At 39.6% G+C, this 13,324-nt stretch overlaps 1 protein-coding gene across 1 annotated transcript in view; it reads right to left on the bottom strand.

The window, feature by feature from the left end:
- Positions 1-12,666, bottom strand: part of PLCG2 (phospholipase C gamma 2) — a 59,916-nt gene extending 47,250 nt beyond the window's left edge. The window contains exon 1 of the mRNA XM_009486469.2: positions 12,471-12,666. Coding sequence (XP_009484744.1) covers positions 12,471-12,666 — 196 coding nt within the window. The remainder of the gene's footprint in view (positions 1-12,470) is intronic.
- Between the last annotated feature and the right edge of the window lie 658 nt (positions 12,667-13,324).

Genomic DNA, 13,324 nt, shown 5'->3' with positions numbered 1-13,324 from the left:
CACTGAACAATTAAAATGTAACTTCATGCCTGTGCCAGAACTATAAGCACAGCGCCTCAGACACTCTGTCTTCTTACTGCCTTGAAGTACTGAAGCCTTCCTCCTTCTCAATCCCACGTGCCAACTGCAGAGCCGTATCCTGACCTGCCTTCACAGACAGATATTCCTGGGGCCTGATACACCTGAAAAAAGCACAGACCTGGACATACGCAGCTTGCGGTGTCAGATCAAATCCAATACGCTTGCAGGTGAGATTTCCATAAAATACAGCAAGAAGATTAATTCATTTCCCCGGGAAACATGAATCCAAGTATGCCCTGTAGAGAAGTTGACTCACACCCAGCAAGATAACGACACTCCCAAGGCCAAACAGTTCAGAAGTCTAGTGCCACTCTAAAAATCCTACAATACTAGTTTACATTTCACCCATTCTTTCATGCGGTTATTTCCACGGGTTAAAAGGATCTCCTTGGCAGCCTCATCAGTCACCTACTGATTCTGACAACTCCCTCAAGTGGCTCTTTAACGAGACTGGACTCCAAGGCACCTTCAATTACCATCCTCTTTCAGGCTCTGCTCTGGACATGCAGTATTTGTGGCAGTTTGGAGCCTGAAGCTGCTGAATTTCAGCTCCTGCTGTTGTGTGTTGTTCGGCAAATCAGTTAATTCAATGGATCATTACACTACTACATAGCTACTTTCCAAAGACTGCACAGATTAATTGCTCAGTGCCTTCCAGAGTGCCTGCTAGAGCTCTTTACTGCCATAAACTTAACAATAAACTTTTGCTCCTCTACATCTCCACTGATCTCCATTCAAATAACCTGGCAGTAGTGATCACATTTAGTCACACACTTGTAAGTGTGAACTGTGTTACCTTTCCTTCAGTTACACTTGGAGGCAGACGGTAAACCAGAATTTGGATTCCACTACACTAGGTGCTGTGCAAGCTGAGCAGAAGACATAAGGTAAGCACAGGTAGAGAATTATGTGAACAGAACTGCAAAAAACATCACACTGTTGTACACAACAACACTGCGCTCCTCATTCCAGAAGAAGGCAGCAAACCAGCACTGCTATTCAAAGGGAGAAGTTCCACCTCTGTCGGCCCCCGTGCTCATGCAACACCCACCTCTGCTTGGGAGCGCAACCGTTCAGCACCCAAACAGACAACTGGGTTTGGGAATGGACCCTGCCTAAAACCAGCCAACGCCAACAGCAGAACACCTTGTGTTAGCTAGAAGCGCCCAAGTTCACTGTAGGAAGGCATATTTGCATAGACCAGCTTCAGTCAAGTCAGGTAATTTTAGGCTGCAAAGTCAGGCAGATTGTATATAAATGGGGTAAGTCAGAATACCTTAGAGGCTGTCAACCGAGCAAGGTATCCTTGACAGAAAAGTCTTGATAAGCAGTGTAAAAATTCAGCTGAGACTGGCATGATGGACTACAAAGTTTTGTAAGATAAGGCTCCCGATTCAAAGTCCCCAGGAGTCTTTCAGTGTCTGTGGCTACAAACGATGCTTGGATCAGAGCTCAGAGTTATGTATTTAATGGAGGAGAAGAAAAAGCCTACACAGAGATTCAAATGAGGCTTACAGAGTTGGAAATCAGGCCATGAGCATTATTTACTTCAGCAGGTATTTTCAATAAGTCTCAAGAAGGCTAAAGGGAAACTACTAGCAACGTTTCAGAGAGGAAAATAAGGGACTCTGATCACCTAAGTGCCATGGACCAAGACACAGGGTGGGCATTCCCTATACGAATATATTCTATTCACATTTTCGTGTGTGTGTATATATATAGCAACATTCTGCACTTAAGAACCAGTTTTCAGAATCCACTTGTTTTTTTTTTCCCTCAACAATTTGCATTACAAAATATTCCAAAGGTGGTTTCATTCTGGAAAGGCAGAAACTGCCCCATGCAACGCAGGCTATGTGCAAATGAGCGCCCAGTGAATGAAGAAAGCTTTTAGTATCCTTTTCCAAATGTACTTCACGGTGGTTAGTGAGGACAATGGCTTTGTTCTCACTTCTGCAGAATTAAAGATTAACTATACAAGGTATGTCTTAACAGCCTGTTTTATTCAGAGCAACAATGAAACACGGATCTTGTGCAACTGTAAAGGGAACAAGGTGAGGCTTCCCTCAGAGAAGGACAAAGTCACATGAAAGCAGAAATCTCCTGCAGCGTGACAGTACAGATGTGGCATGGAAAGTAATTCTGCTCATACAAACAGTGACATTTAGTGAGACATTCAGTGGCCCAAGAAGTCGTTACAGGTAAGCCACAAAATTATCTGAAAACACAATTACAAGGATGGAACATGAGAAACGGTGTGGTACATCTTGAGAAAGCACACATGACTACCTTTCCAAGGGGCCCTCTGGGGATTTAGCTGTGTGACTGACATAAGCTTTAGAGAAGTGCATCTTTTAAAGCCACAGGTTTTTAAGTAATCAGGTCACACAGCGCTGTCATGTACAGTAACAACAAATTACCATTAAATTAATAACTTCTCACTGGACTGCTCAGCAGGGTAACAACATATTACAGCCCTTCCCAATTTGAGCTCGAATTCAAGGAGCCATACATCTCAAATGGCTATTGGTTTCATATGTAAAATTAAAAGGTACCTTCACAAAATGAGATAAGAATAGGATAAAATTTACTTATGTGCCCATAAAAGTTTACATTCTACTCCATGCAACAAAACAAAACAAAAATGTTGCCATGTAAAACCTTGACTTTGGGGAAAGTGTACTGGAGTACCTACATCTTGCACCCACTTTGATCTATCGCATTCGGGGTGCTCAGGTCTGTGAAGTTCATTCCATCCCCGTTTCGCTGTCTGGCCATGACAGGAAGTCTGGTCGTTGTAAGTTAGCATTAAACACTGCAGAACTGAGCTGCTAAAGGGAAGAAATGATTTGAAAACAGCTAAAGGCTACACACGTTCATTTTTTTCATTTGACCACAGAAACCAAGCTCCAAATACTCAGCTGAAGACTTACACAAAGATCTCCTGAGTAACAACTGAAACATAGCAATTTCAAAACAGAAAAAAGGTGAATTTTAATGTTCCTTTGAAAAGACACTCCACAAAGAGCAAGAAGTGGATTCACTTTTGTGATGACATACTGTTTTTTAACAGTATTCAGAATACGAAATAGAAAGAAAATGAGAGAGTATGGACTTGGGGTTTTCACTGTGAGTTAAGTTTATTTATTACTTTATGTCTGAAACAGTAAGGAAATTCAGTCAGAAAAAAATTCTGATAGCAGTAAAAAAAAGTCACTACTAGAAACTAGCAAGGTCAAGTCTAACATTCAAGCCAAAAGAAGCACTCATTTCACACTGCTCAGCAGAATATGTGGCTACTCATCATTTATCCCAGAAAGGTACAGATGCTGTAAATGTTTGTACCATCTCCAAAGGGAAAGAAATGTTTGCCACCACAGAGGAAGTTCACATTGGTATTAACAATTCTACTAATTAAATTACTTAGCTGTTTAACTTGGGGTGGAATCCCTCATCTATGTTTAAGAATGTAAGCCACTTGCATAAATAGTCTCTTAGGTGTTGTTTTTTTAAGTTTCCCAACATATCTGACAGCCAGAAGGACACACACAACCAAAATCCGCTCTCTTTGGCAGGTCATTTTAGCAAAGATTTTAAAAGCAAAATTAGCAAAATTTAATTGCAGGGAAAACATGCTGCAGGATAAAATTCACAAAATACAACAATGAAGATTAAAAAAAAAAACAACCAACCCCAAACGTTAGCTAGAACAGCACCACCTATGGCAACATACATAAAATTGCCATTACATTAAATTATACATCCCTGCATTTCACCTCACCCTGTAAATTGTATGTGTCCCGGTCTGGTCCTGTTATCTACTTAACTATGTTACAGATGCTCTGCTTCTCCAGTAAGCTTTGATCATTAAATATCCAGGCACAACATTTTGCAGAAAATAGTGATTTCTGCTTGGAAATGTAACACAATCTGAAAACACAAACACAGTGCAATCTTGCAGATAGAGAAAAAAACCAGAGCAGCTCCCCCAAGTTCTAATTCTACATATAGCATGAATATACTAAGTTAGTTCTTTGTTTCCATTACTCCTTTTCTTAATATACCTGTGAAACATGAAAATTCAACTTTTTTCAATGATTTTTTTTAAAAATCATATTCTAGAGGACAAAATCTCCTCTTTTCAGCAGGAAGAAAATCTCAAGTGAACGTAAGAATCTTTGATAATTCTTTTTCATAGGTTAGATGAAAGATCAGTAACACTAAATGAATTTGAGATGGCAAACATTTAAAAAGTGGGCCACAGTCATTTCATTCTACAAACTCTGGAAAAATGTTACAGAAAAAACAGGGTAAGAGAGAAAATGTGAAATTAGCATCCATGTTAATCTTAAAATAAAATGTTATGCATTGTCGGTCATACCTTTCTATTAATAATGAAAAAAGGTATAAGATAGTTCTACTGCATTAATAAAAATCTGGACTGAAGAAACAAGAAATGGTTACTATGTGTTATGCTGAGACATATCATTAGCATCAAAAGCCTCAATTTAAGTAGCCTTTATTTCTCTGCTTTGTAATTTCTGAGAAACAGAAAGTTTTCAGAATAAATTAATACTAACACATGTATTCCCTTTTCTCTTTCAGCCTTACCTATACCCTAACCTCTTGGCCTACATACAGAAAAAGCATTTTAACAGCAGATATAGTATATGACCTTTTCCTAAACATGGCCCTCCAATGCTTTAAACCTACTTCTTGTCGTGTGCTTGCACAACTAAAAAGGTCACTAGATTTTTTTTTTCTTGAGTATTTTGCAATAAATCAAAAACATAACAAAAGATAGGTGATCTTTCTTTTCCCAAGATTAAGGAATTAAAATATAGTTTAAATCATTTTACAGGACATCACCTCTTCACATGAAAAAAAAAAAAAATCCTAGGCAATCAAAAAAATAGAAATCATCTTGTGTCCTCAGCAGAATCTTCCTTGAAAAGTACATGCTTGCATTACAGAGAAACACACACTTGCAGATTCAAGGAAGGCACCACAGATTTCTCACAGTACAAATTCTCCTGGCTCTGAATCATCACAACACAAGGATTCATAGGAGTATTCAGAAACTCATATAATTTCCAGTGACTAATCAAACTCTAGTCACCACAAACTTTCCCTTAATAATTGTCCTTAAAGCATGCTGCATCTGATAAAGAATGAAATACCCATTATGGATCAGCTTCCTGGAGATTTACATCTTGCCACCTACTTGCTCTGCAAGCTTAAATACCATAACCTCTTCGGGCCCCAATTTATCCACATGCATATAATTGTGTATACCACAATATAAGGAAATTTGGGAGCCCGTATTTGGTAGTACTGAAATGTACTCAGTCAGCAAACCCCACATGCCGGTCGCACAGACATGTCTCTTCGCAGAGTACTGATGAGCACTTCTCGCTCTTGGCCATCCCTTCCTTCCCCTCTGCCTTCCACTGCTGTCCGGTAGTTCCCTCCACCGCTATCTTGGCTATGACAGTACACTTGTTTGTGGGCCATTTCGTATCCCAGCACAGAAACAGCACAGCAGAGTAGCTGACGTGGAGGCAGAAGTGACCTCCAGATACCACGGGGATGTACAACACACGGCCATTGTGTGGCCAGCCTGCGGCAGCTTGAAGTGGGGAGAAACAACACAGCGTGTGTGTGACCCAAGGGCCACCATGCAGACCCACCCACTGTTGTAAAGGGTAAATGTACAATAAAAATACACAGCAGAACCATAAGAAAATGACATGCTGAGCCACACGCTGCAATAAACCATGCTGGTAAGTCACAGGCTCACAGTCATGTATCTAGTATGCATAAATTAGTTTCTGCAAGAAAAGGGCCCATTACAAATTAAACAAGCAAATCCGTTCCCTCTGTACAAGGAAACTGAAGCTTCCTTCTCTCATGTGTTGGTAAAGCAAAAGTTAGTTTAGCTCTACTATAGTTATCAAGATCTGTAGTTCTTAAATTGCAAACCCATGAACGTACAATGGTCAATAAAACCTACGGGTAAAGAATCCATAGGCAAGTCATACTGGGTCCCACTTGCACTAGAGTACCACTCAATGAAAAACACATTCCCCCACCACACACTTTCCCCTGCTACATAATCAAAGCTGCCAAATACCTTCCCTAGCACCAGGCAGCTTCTAAGTCAGGCTGTGGCAAAAGTGGTGGGGGAAGACTATGGTCTACCCTAGACTTTTAAGAGATTTGTTCATTCTTCCTGGCAATGGTATCTGATACCAGCTGCAGATCTAGTGCCATGGGTTTTAGACCTGTGGCCCTGCAAAAAGTGCTCCTTTATTTCTGTGCTGTCTTTTATACTCAAAATTCCCCTCATAGTTTGAATTACATTTTTACATTTGCAATGCTTCACAACAGAACTCCCATACAGTTCATTTAAGTATAGATGAAAGAAACAAAGCACAAAAAACCCACACTGCCTCAGAGTTAGGAAACTGGTGTTGTTATGCTTTTTATATACTCAATGGCCAGAGCAAGAGACTCCAGCAGACGGTAATTCAGAGCAGGAGCTAAACTTTGCTCTGGAGGAGCCTTTCATTCTCTCAACTGACTATCTGGACAGACAGGTGATACTAACCTTGTAGGTCATCTGCTTAACATTAGGTTGTTAAAATATCACCTCAAAGTTATTTGACACACAGTCAGAAATACCATTCCTATTTATAACCCTCACTCCCCAAGACCCCATCCATTCTGCATCAGTCACCAACTTTTCACCGGGTCAGTACTACTGCAACGCTCCCCAAAACTTCCTCCTCATCCAAGAAACAGAGCACATTTCTCCTACTGAAATCAATGACAGGGGCTCCACTGAAACCAGGGTTAGTGTGCATACCAAGGAATATAAATGGGGGAGGAAAAAAAAAAAACCTCAATGGCTTCAAAGAACAGGTGATCTGATGAAGTATTAACACCACACTGCAACATACAAAGCACAACAGGAGGGAAAGAAACAAACAAACAAAACCCACACAACTCCTCAAGGAAAAAACATTTGTCATCAGAAGTTAAACCAATCTGCTGGCACTGATGGCCTAGGTACGTTAGGATCAACAGTGCTGAGATTCTGAGCCCTACGACCAGTCTCATAGCCCACCTAGCAAACTTGACATTATCTTTAACAGTTTAAAATAAGGACAATGCAGAATACAAAGAAATGCCATTAATAAGCAAGAGGCAGAAGAAAAAGTTCTGACATTTTGTAACTAGCATCCACAAGTATTTCCCTCAGATGATCTTAGAGCTACTAAGGCATCTAAAATGTCTCTATGTATAGAACAATAGCAAGATGACTGAAAGAAGCCCAAGCATGGGTGAACACAGTCACATCTAGCTCCGACCTGCTTCCTTCAGCTATTTGCATAGCTCTCTGCAGGCCCACATAAGGAAGCACATGTCGCTGGCATTCATTTTAATATACTAATGAAACCCTGCATGCCAAACATCTGCAATAAAAACATTTCTCAAAGGTGCATTGTTCCCTTCTATCCACTTCAGTTTTTGACAATGGGTTGTGTTGGACCCAGCTGATGTAGGAAAGGCTTACGTGAGGTACTCTGCAGTCTTAGCAGATGACTAAAAGAGCAGCAGCACTAAAAACCTTCCTGGCCTCTAGTAAACCTGAAAAACACAGGATGGGCAGTCCCTCTCTTTCCGTTGCTAATCTTTCCCCCTTCATCTAGAAGGAAACTTTAAGCTCCCACAAAATGGAAAACACGGACAAATTTTACTTAACCTTTCTTGAAAGGTGCTCATTTACCAGCCTCCCTTAACTTTACAGGCTAAAAAGAAAGGAAAGACACCCCACAGTCACTTAATCTGTGTTTGTGCCTACAAAGCATTGCATTTGACAACAGCAGAATCACAGTAAACCCAAGAAACACAGATTGTACATGAGGATCAGCGTTTCCCTATGAACAGCAAAATCTGCTGTCTTCAGCAAGTCTGAATAGCTTGGACAAGCTCAACAGCTAGCTTAACCTCATGAAAATTGAAATACCATCCAAGAACTCGCTTGACTTGAACAACTCTTGGCTGCACAGCTCTACAGGAAAGAAAGACTGTTCATGCACAGGCTACCAACACTGTTAGGACAACTCAGGAAGGGCGTGAGCAGACACTGATGGGTTGCTCCTTCCCCTCTCTTGCAGGTGGGCAGGGAGGACTAGCACTAGTAGAAGAGCTGGTACATAGTGCTCCCTCTCTGATTTGTAAAGCTAGAACGAGAAGCTAAAGTAAAACCCTGTATTTGAAGAATTAAGAAACTGTGTAGCACCATTCTTAGCACCGCAGTAACTCCCAAGCTAAAAAAAAAGTGACCAAAAACCTCAGTTGCTCTATTAAAGTGAGGGGACTTACTTGGTATCTATAAGCTTACAGTTTGGCCTCTTGGTCTACTGTTGAAATAGCATATCCTTCACTAAAGGACACAAACACCCTGAATTCTTTCATTTAGAGGAGAATACAGACATTTCTCCCCAGTTCTTTTGTTAGAAAATTCTTTTTGTATATGGTGACTCAAGTCTTTCAGAAAGTGAATATAAAATCTCCAATACTTAGACATTGTGTGGCCTGAGCCACACCGTGAAGACCGAGACTGTTTAAACCAGATTTCCTAGCCTTTGTATATCCTCACATGTTACCACACCAAAGGCCAGGGTCTAGAAAGAGTTTTCTAAAAAAAAAAAGTATTGCCATTTTACTTACTCATCCAGAGAAACACATCTGCACTGAGCAGGAAACAGCCATAATTTTAGCAACATTTTTGCTCTATTCTAAACAGAAATGCTGACAGGTTTTTAACGAAAGGGACCCTTTCAAGAGTAATGCAATTTAAAATACACAGTACTGCCACATTTGGGGCCATGGGGCTGTCTGAATATTTATATCAGAATAGCTATTCCTATATCTCCCTTGCACAGGACAATTTATTCCAGAATAACAGGAGCTGCCTTCTTGTTGTTGTGAGGCTTAACATAAATCACTTCCAAAATAATATTAAGCAAACTTGAAAAAGGCCCTTGTAATAATTATAAGCAACTCTGGCTTAGAGGAATTTGAGTGTCCTTCACACATTTACAGTTCACCAGCAAGAAAATCAGCACTATGACATCCAAAATTCCCAAGACTATACAGGGCAGTTAGAGAGAGTAAACAACTCTTTTTTCTTAACTTCCAAAGGAAGAGTATTAAAATAAAGTACAAAAGTTGGTCTCCATCTTCTCTATCCATCAGCAGCCTGTTTTTCTGACTCAAAGCTTAAGAACTCTTCTCACTATCTGATTTAGAAACACAAACCCCAGAGCAGATGCAAACATTCAGTTTTCTGCCTTCTGTAAAGAACAGTTGCCAAACTTGAGTTAAAATGGCACACACACAACCAGAAGCCATCTTAACTTTCCCACCCATACTGAATATTAATTCTTATTGGACTGTAGCACATGCAAATAGCAACCATTAAGATCACATGACAAATATTATTTCTTGTACAGCACAAGCATATTAAACAATATAATACTCGAGATGATAATTCTATGCCCTCGGCACTAAAATAAAAAAACAAAAAAATGTGGGTTTTGTTTTTCACAAAGTCAACACAATTCACCAGTGAATACTCGGAGTCATTCATATATACATTTATGTATACAAGCCAAAACAACTTTTCTCCTACCACAAAGTTGGTACCATCTCCTCAGTATAGCTCCAGAGAAATAAAAATCTTAATTCCCCTGTCATCGGTATTCAAGTAGCCCATCCATTTAATTATCAAATATGAAAGCTTCAAATCTGTAATTTTTCCACTTTTGAAGCAAAAAGGAAGCCTGAGTCTCAGTTAAAAGAAGCAATAGCAAAATTTAAATAAATAAATAAATGTTTCCTTCCTCTTTAGCAAAAACACTGTCAGCAAGTTAAAGCTGCAGTGACTTTCATTTCAAGTAGATCAGATACAGTTCATGGTAAATTGTAACAACTGTTTACACCATATTCTGAAACAATGCCTGCAAAATATGTCTTGGGTTTGGGCAGTTTCTGTTGCTTTTTAAGACAACAGAACAAAACAATATTTTGCATATTCATGCTTTAGAGTATGACATATTCTCAAACCTAAAGTTTCCATCCTTATAAAGGTCACTTAAATGTTGCTTAATTAAAAGAACTGCTACAATACTACAATTTTGGGGGAGAGGAGCTGATGGCCTTTGGGTAAATCACAGGTCTATAGCTATATTCCCTGTTCTAGTAATGACTGCTTGTGTAACTGGAAGCAAGTCATACGTGCATAATCCAGCAGAGTAATAAGAGTCAAATTACAATATTCACCTTCTTTTAAAAGTGTTAAAATCTACGCAAAGAGCAAACTATTTAACTATCAGGATGTTTTACCACAAACACACACCACTCCCAGGAAGCTTTTATCAAAGAAGATTACAAGCCAAGCACTAAAAATGTTGACCCCAAAATCCGCACAGTCCGTACAGCTTCAAATTTGGCCCCTCTGTGCAAACAGCTACGCTAAGTCTTCAAGTACATGATCACACAGTGGTTTTGCCAGAGGACTTTAATGCCTTGTTCACCCACTAAGTGGTCATTTTCTATTTTGTTTTAATCTTATTGCTCTGTGTGTAACCCCAGGCTTTACTTGCTAAGCATATTCAAGCCATGCTCTCATAACCAAACTACTCATCTCCTCTCAGGACTTTTTTTTTGGCACACCTCATTTTGGGATCTGAGCATATCAGAACCAGTACTGTATTTGCATTTACACACATCATTATAGCAATGGATAATTACCCTCATTTTCCACATGAGAAACTGGGGCACTGCAAGATTATCATCCAGAGTACCTGTTAATTACGGTGTCCAAGCCTGTTAGCTTTTTCCCAGAACACTGCATATGACCCCATTTTCACCACCAATGATAAAAACATCCTCCAGACAACCCATCTTTTGTTCCATTGATTATATTTCTAGTTCTGGGTCCAGTCTGCACAAGGAATGAGACAGGAAGCAATGGAAACAGTAGCAAACAGAGATTTAATACTTGTAAGGAAGGAGCATGAAGGGAAGGTGCACAGACAATCCAAAAAACCATGCAACCTCTCAGCGCCTGTCTTTGCAACCTTACAGACGATATATTTTTAACTTACTGTGTATGTACCAAAAAAACCCTTCTAAAAATCCACAACTCAACAGACAAACTCCATTCTCCTCCTTCCCGGTTCCTCTTGCATTAGTGTGTACTCACAGCCAGGGAGAACACCAGGAGCATGGCTCCTGTCTGCTGCACTACTGGAATAACTGGTGCCAGTCACAGTTGCTCTGTGTATGGCGTAGCACTGAAACAGTACGACATGTATCAGCTCAGCCTTCCCAGCTCTCCAACTTCTTATTACAATTTCTTTTCCCAAACAGCCCCAGTTCCTCAGCTCCAAGCTTCTCATACTACATGAACAATGAATTGTTTGCCTGAATTGCCAGAATCATTTAATTCCTTTACTGAACACAAACACCATTTAGCAGTTGCACAGTAAAATCATACCTGTAATAAACAAAAAAAAGTTACCCTATAGTCATATGCAAGCACTGTAATTACATTATACTAATGTAAAAGGAGCTGTACAAATCCCAAAAAGCACAGACCGAGCTGGCTGACATCAGCCATGTTCAGTAAGAACTGAAGATTAGTCTCACTTTATTCTTCTACCATAGCTTTTGCAGTCCTGTGTAGCTTTACACTCCCCTTCTATTTCCTGACCTTATTATAAATAGTAGGTTTAGTCAGTTCAAATATCAACTAAAGAGACAGTATCAACTTGGGACCTTGAAACCATCTCTTACATCTCACAGCTTCATCCTCCTAAGTCATTGGTACTTTCCAATAATGGTCCTAAATAATGGTTTCTATCCTGAAACAGCACATTCCCTCAGAAAACAGAAATTTGAATTCAGTTTCCTTGTATCTGGATTTTCTTTCTTTTTGGAGAGAGAAGGGTTAAAGAGTACTAATTGCTTGAATTTACAAGGCATCTTGATGCTTAATGATGGAAAACAGTTGTCAAGCAGTAACTCAATTCACAGAGAACACAAGCACAGTGATATTCAAAGATGAACACTTTGAGAACAGGGCTTAGGGTAAAAGCACGTTAATCATATTTAAGTGGTGTTAGATACCTAAATAACAAGCTGCAGAAGATTCTTCACCTACATTGCAACAATTCAGAATATTCTAAGCAAATTACCGAACTCTTTTCGGCCAAAAAATTCATTATGTTAACAAAGGTGCCTTAAATCAATATTTGACAATTACATCAATTTATTAGTAACTCCAAGTTCAGGTACACTTTGCAAATACTCACAGAAACCTTCAATCTTGTCAGCTGTCTTGCTCCACGCTACCTGCCTGGTTTCCATTATGACTTGAATAGTCCTTCTTTCTGGACTACTCTTCTTAAGACTAAATACTGTCATAACAGTTCCCAACTCCAAGGTCCTTTTGATCTGGCTTTTCTCATACTCCGGCAGCACTCCATAGTCTATACTCTTTCTGGGCATTTTTTTTTTTTTTTTTTTTTAAATCAAACTTTTACGGTTTTCAGTGTCCTGAAAAGAAAAAAGAAAGAAAAAGAGAGAAAAGTCAATATTTAAAACAGCATTTTTATTTCTTTAAAAATCACATTTGTGTAAGTTAAAGCTACCTAATAGAGACTCTTGCCCATCCAAATACAAGGCAGATACGTGGCTAACGTTAACAGCACCCTTGCCGTTTTATCCTGGAAAAAGTACGAACAGTCTTCACAGAGAGCGGTACCAGCAACACTTGGTAGATGCACTGCTGCAAAATCAATTAAAAACGAAGAGCTGGGTGGAGCAGCTACTGCATGCAATGAATTTCTCAGCAATACCAATGCCTCTCTTCTAGCTGCACCATACCACTAACTCCTTCTTCAGTCTTCTAACACAGAAGTACACAGTGTTCCAGAACAAAATAAAGCAAGCCAAGGCCTGTTTAGCCCAAATACATAAAAATCACGTTAAGGGGCATAACTCCCCATATGCTTTTATGCATGCACATCTTCAACTGCATGTACACCCCCACCACTACAAATACAGATTTCCATCTCTAAAGTCTCAGCATTATGACAGAAAAAAAGCAGGGAAAAAACCCACCAAGAAAGAAGACCTGGAAGAAATACCAAATGGAAGTACACCT

This window comes from Pelecanus crispus, chromosome 8, assembly GCF_030463565.1.
Source record: "Pelecanus crispus isolate bPelCri1 chromosome 8, bPelCri1.pri, whole genome shotgun sequence".
NCBI classification, from domain to species: Eukaryota; Metazoa; Chordata; class Aves; order Pelecaniformes; family Pelecanidae; genus Pelecanus; species Pelecanus crispus.
This window is presented reverse-complemented; position numbering and strand designations above follow the sequence as displayed.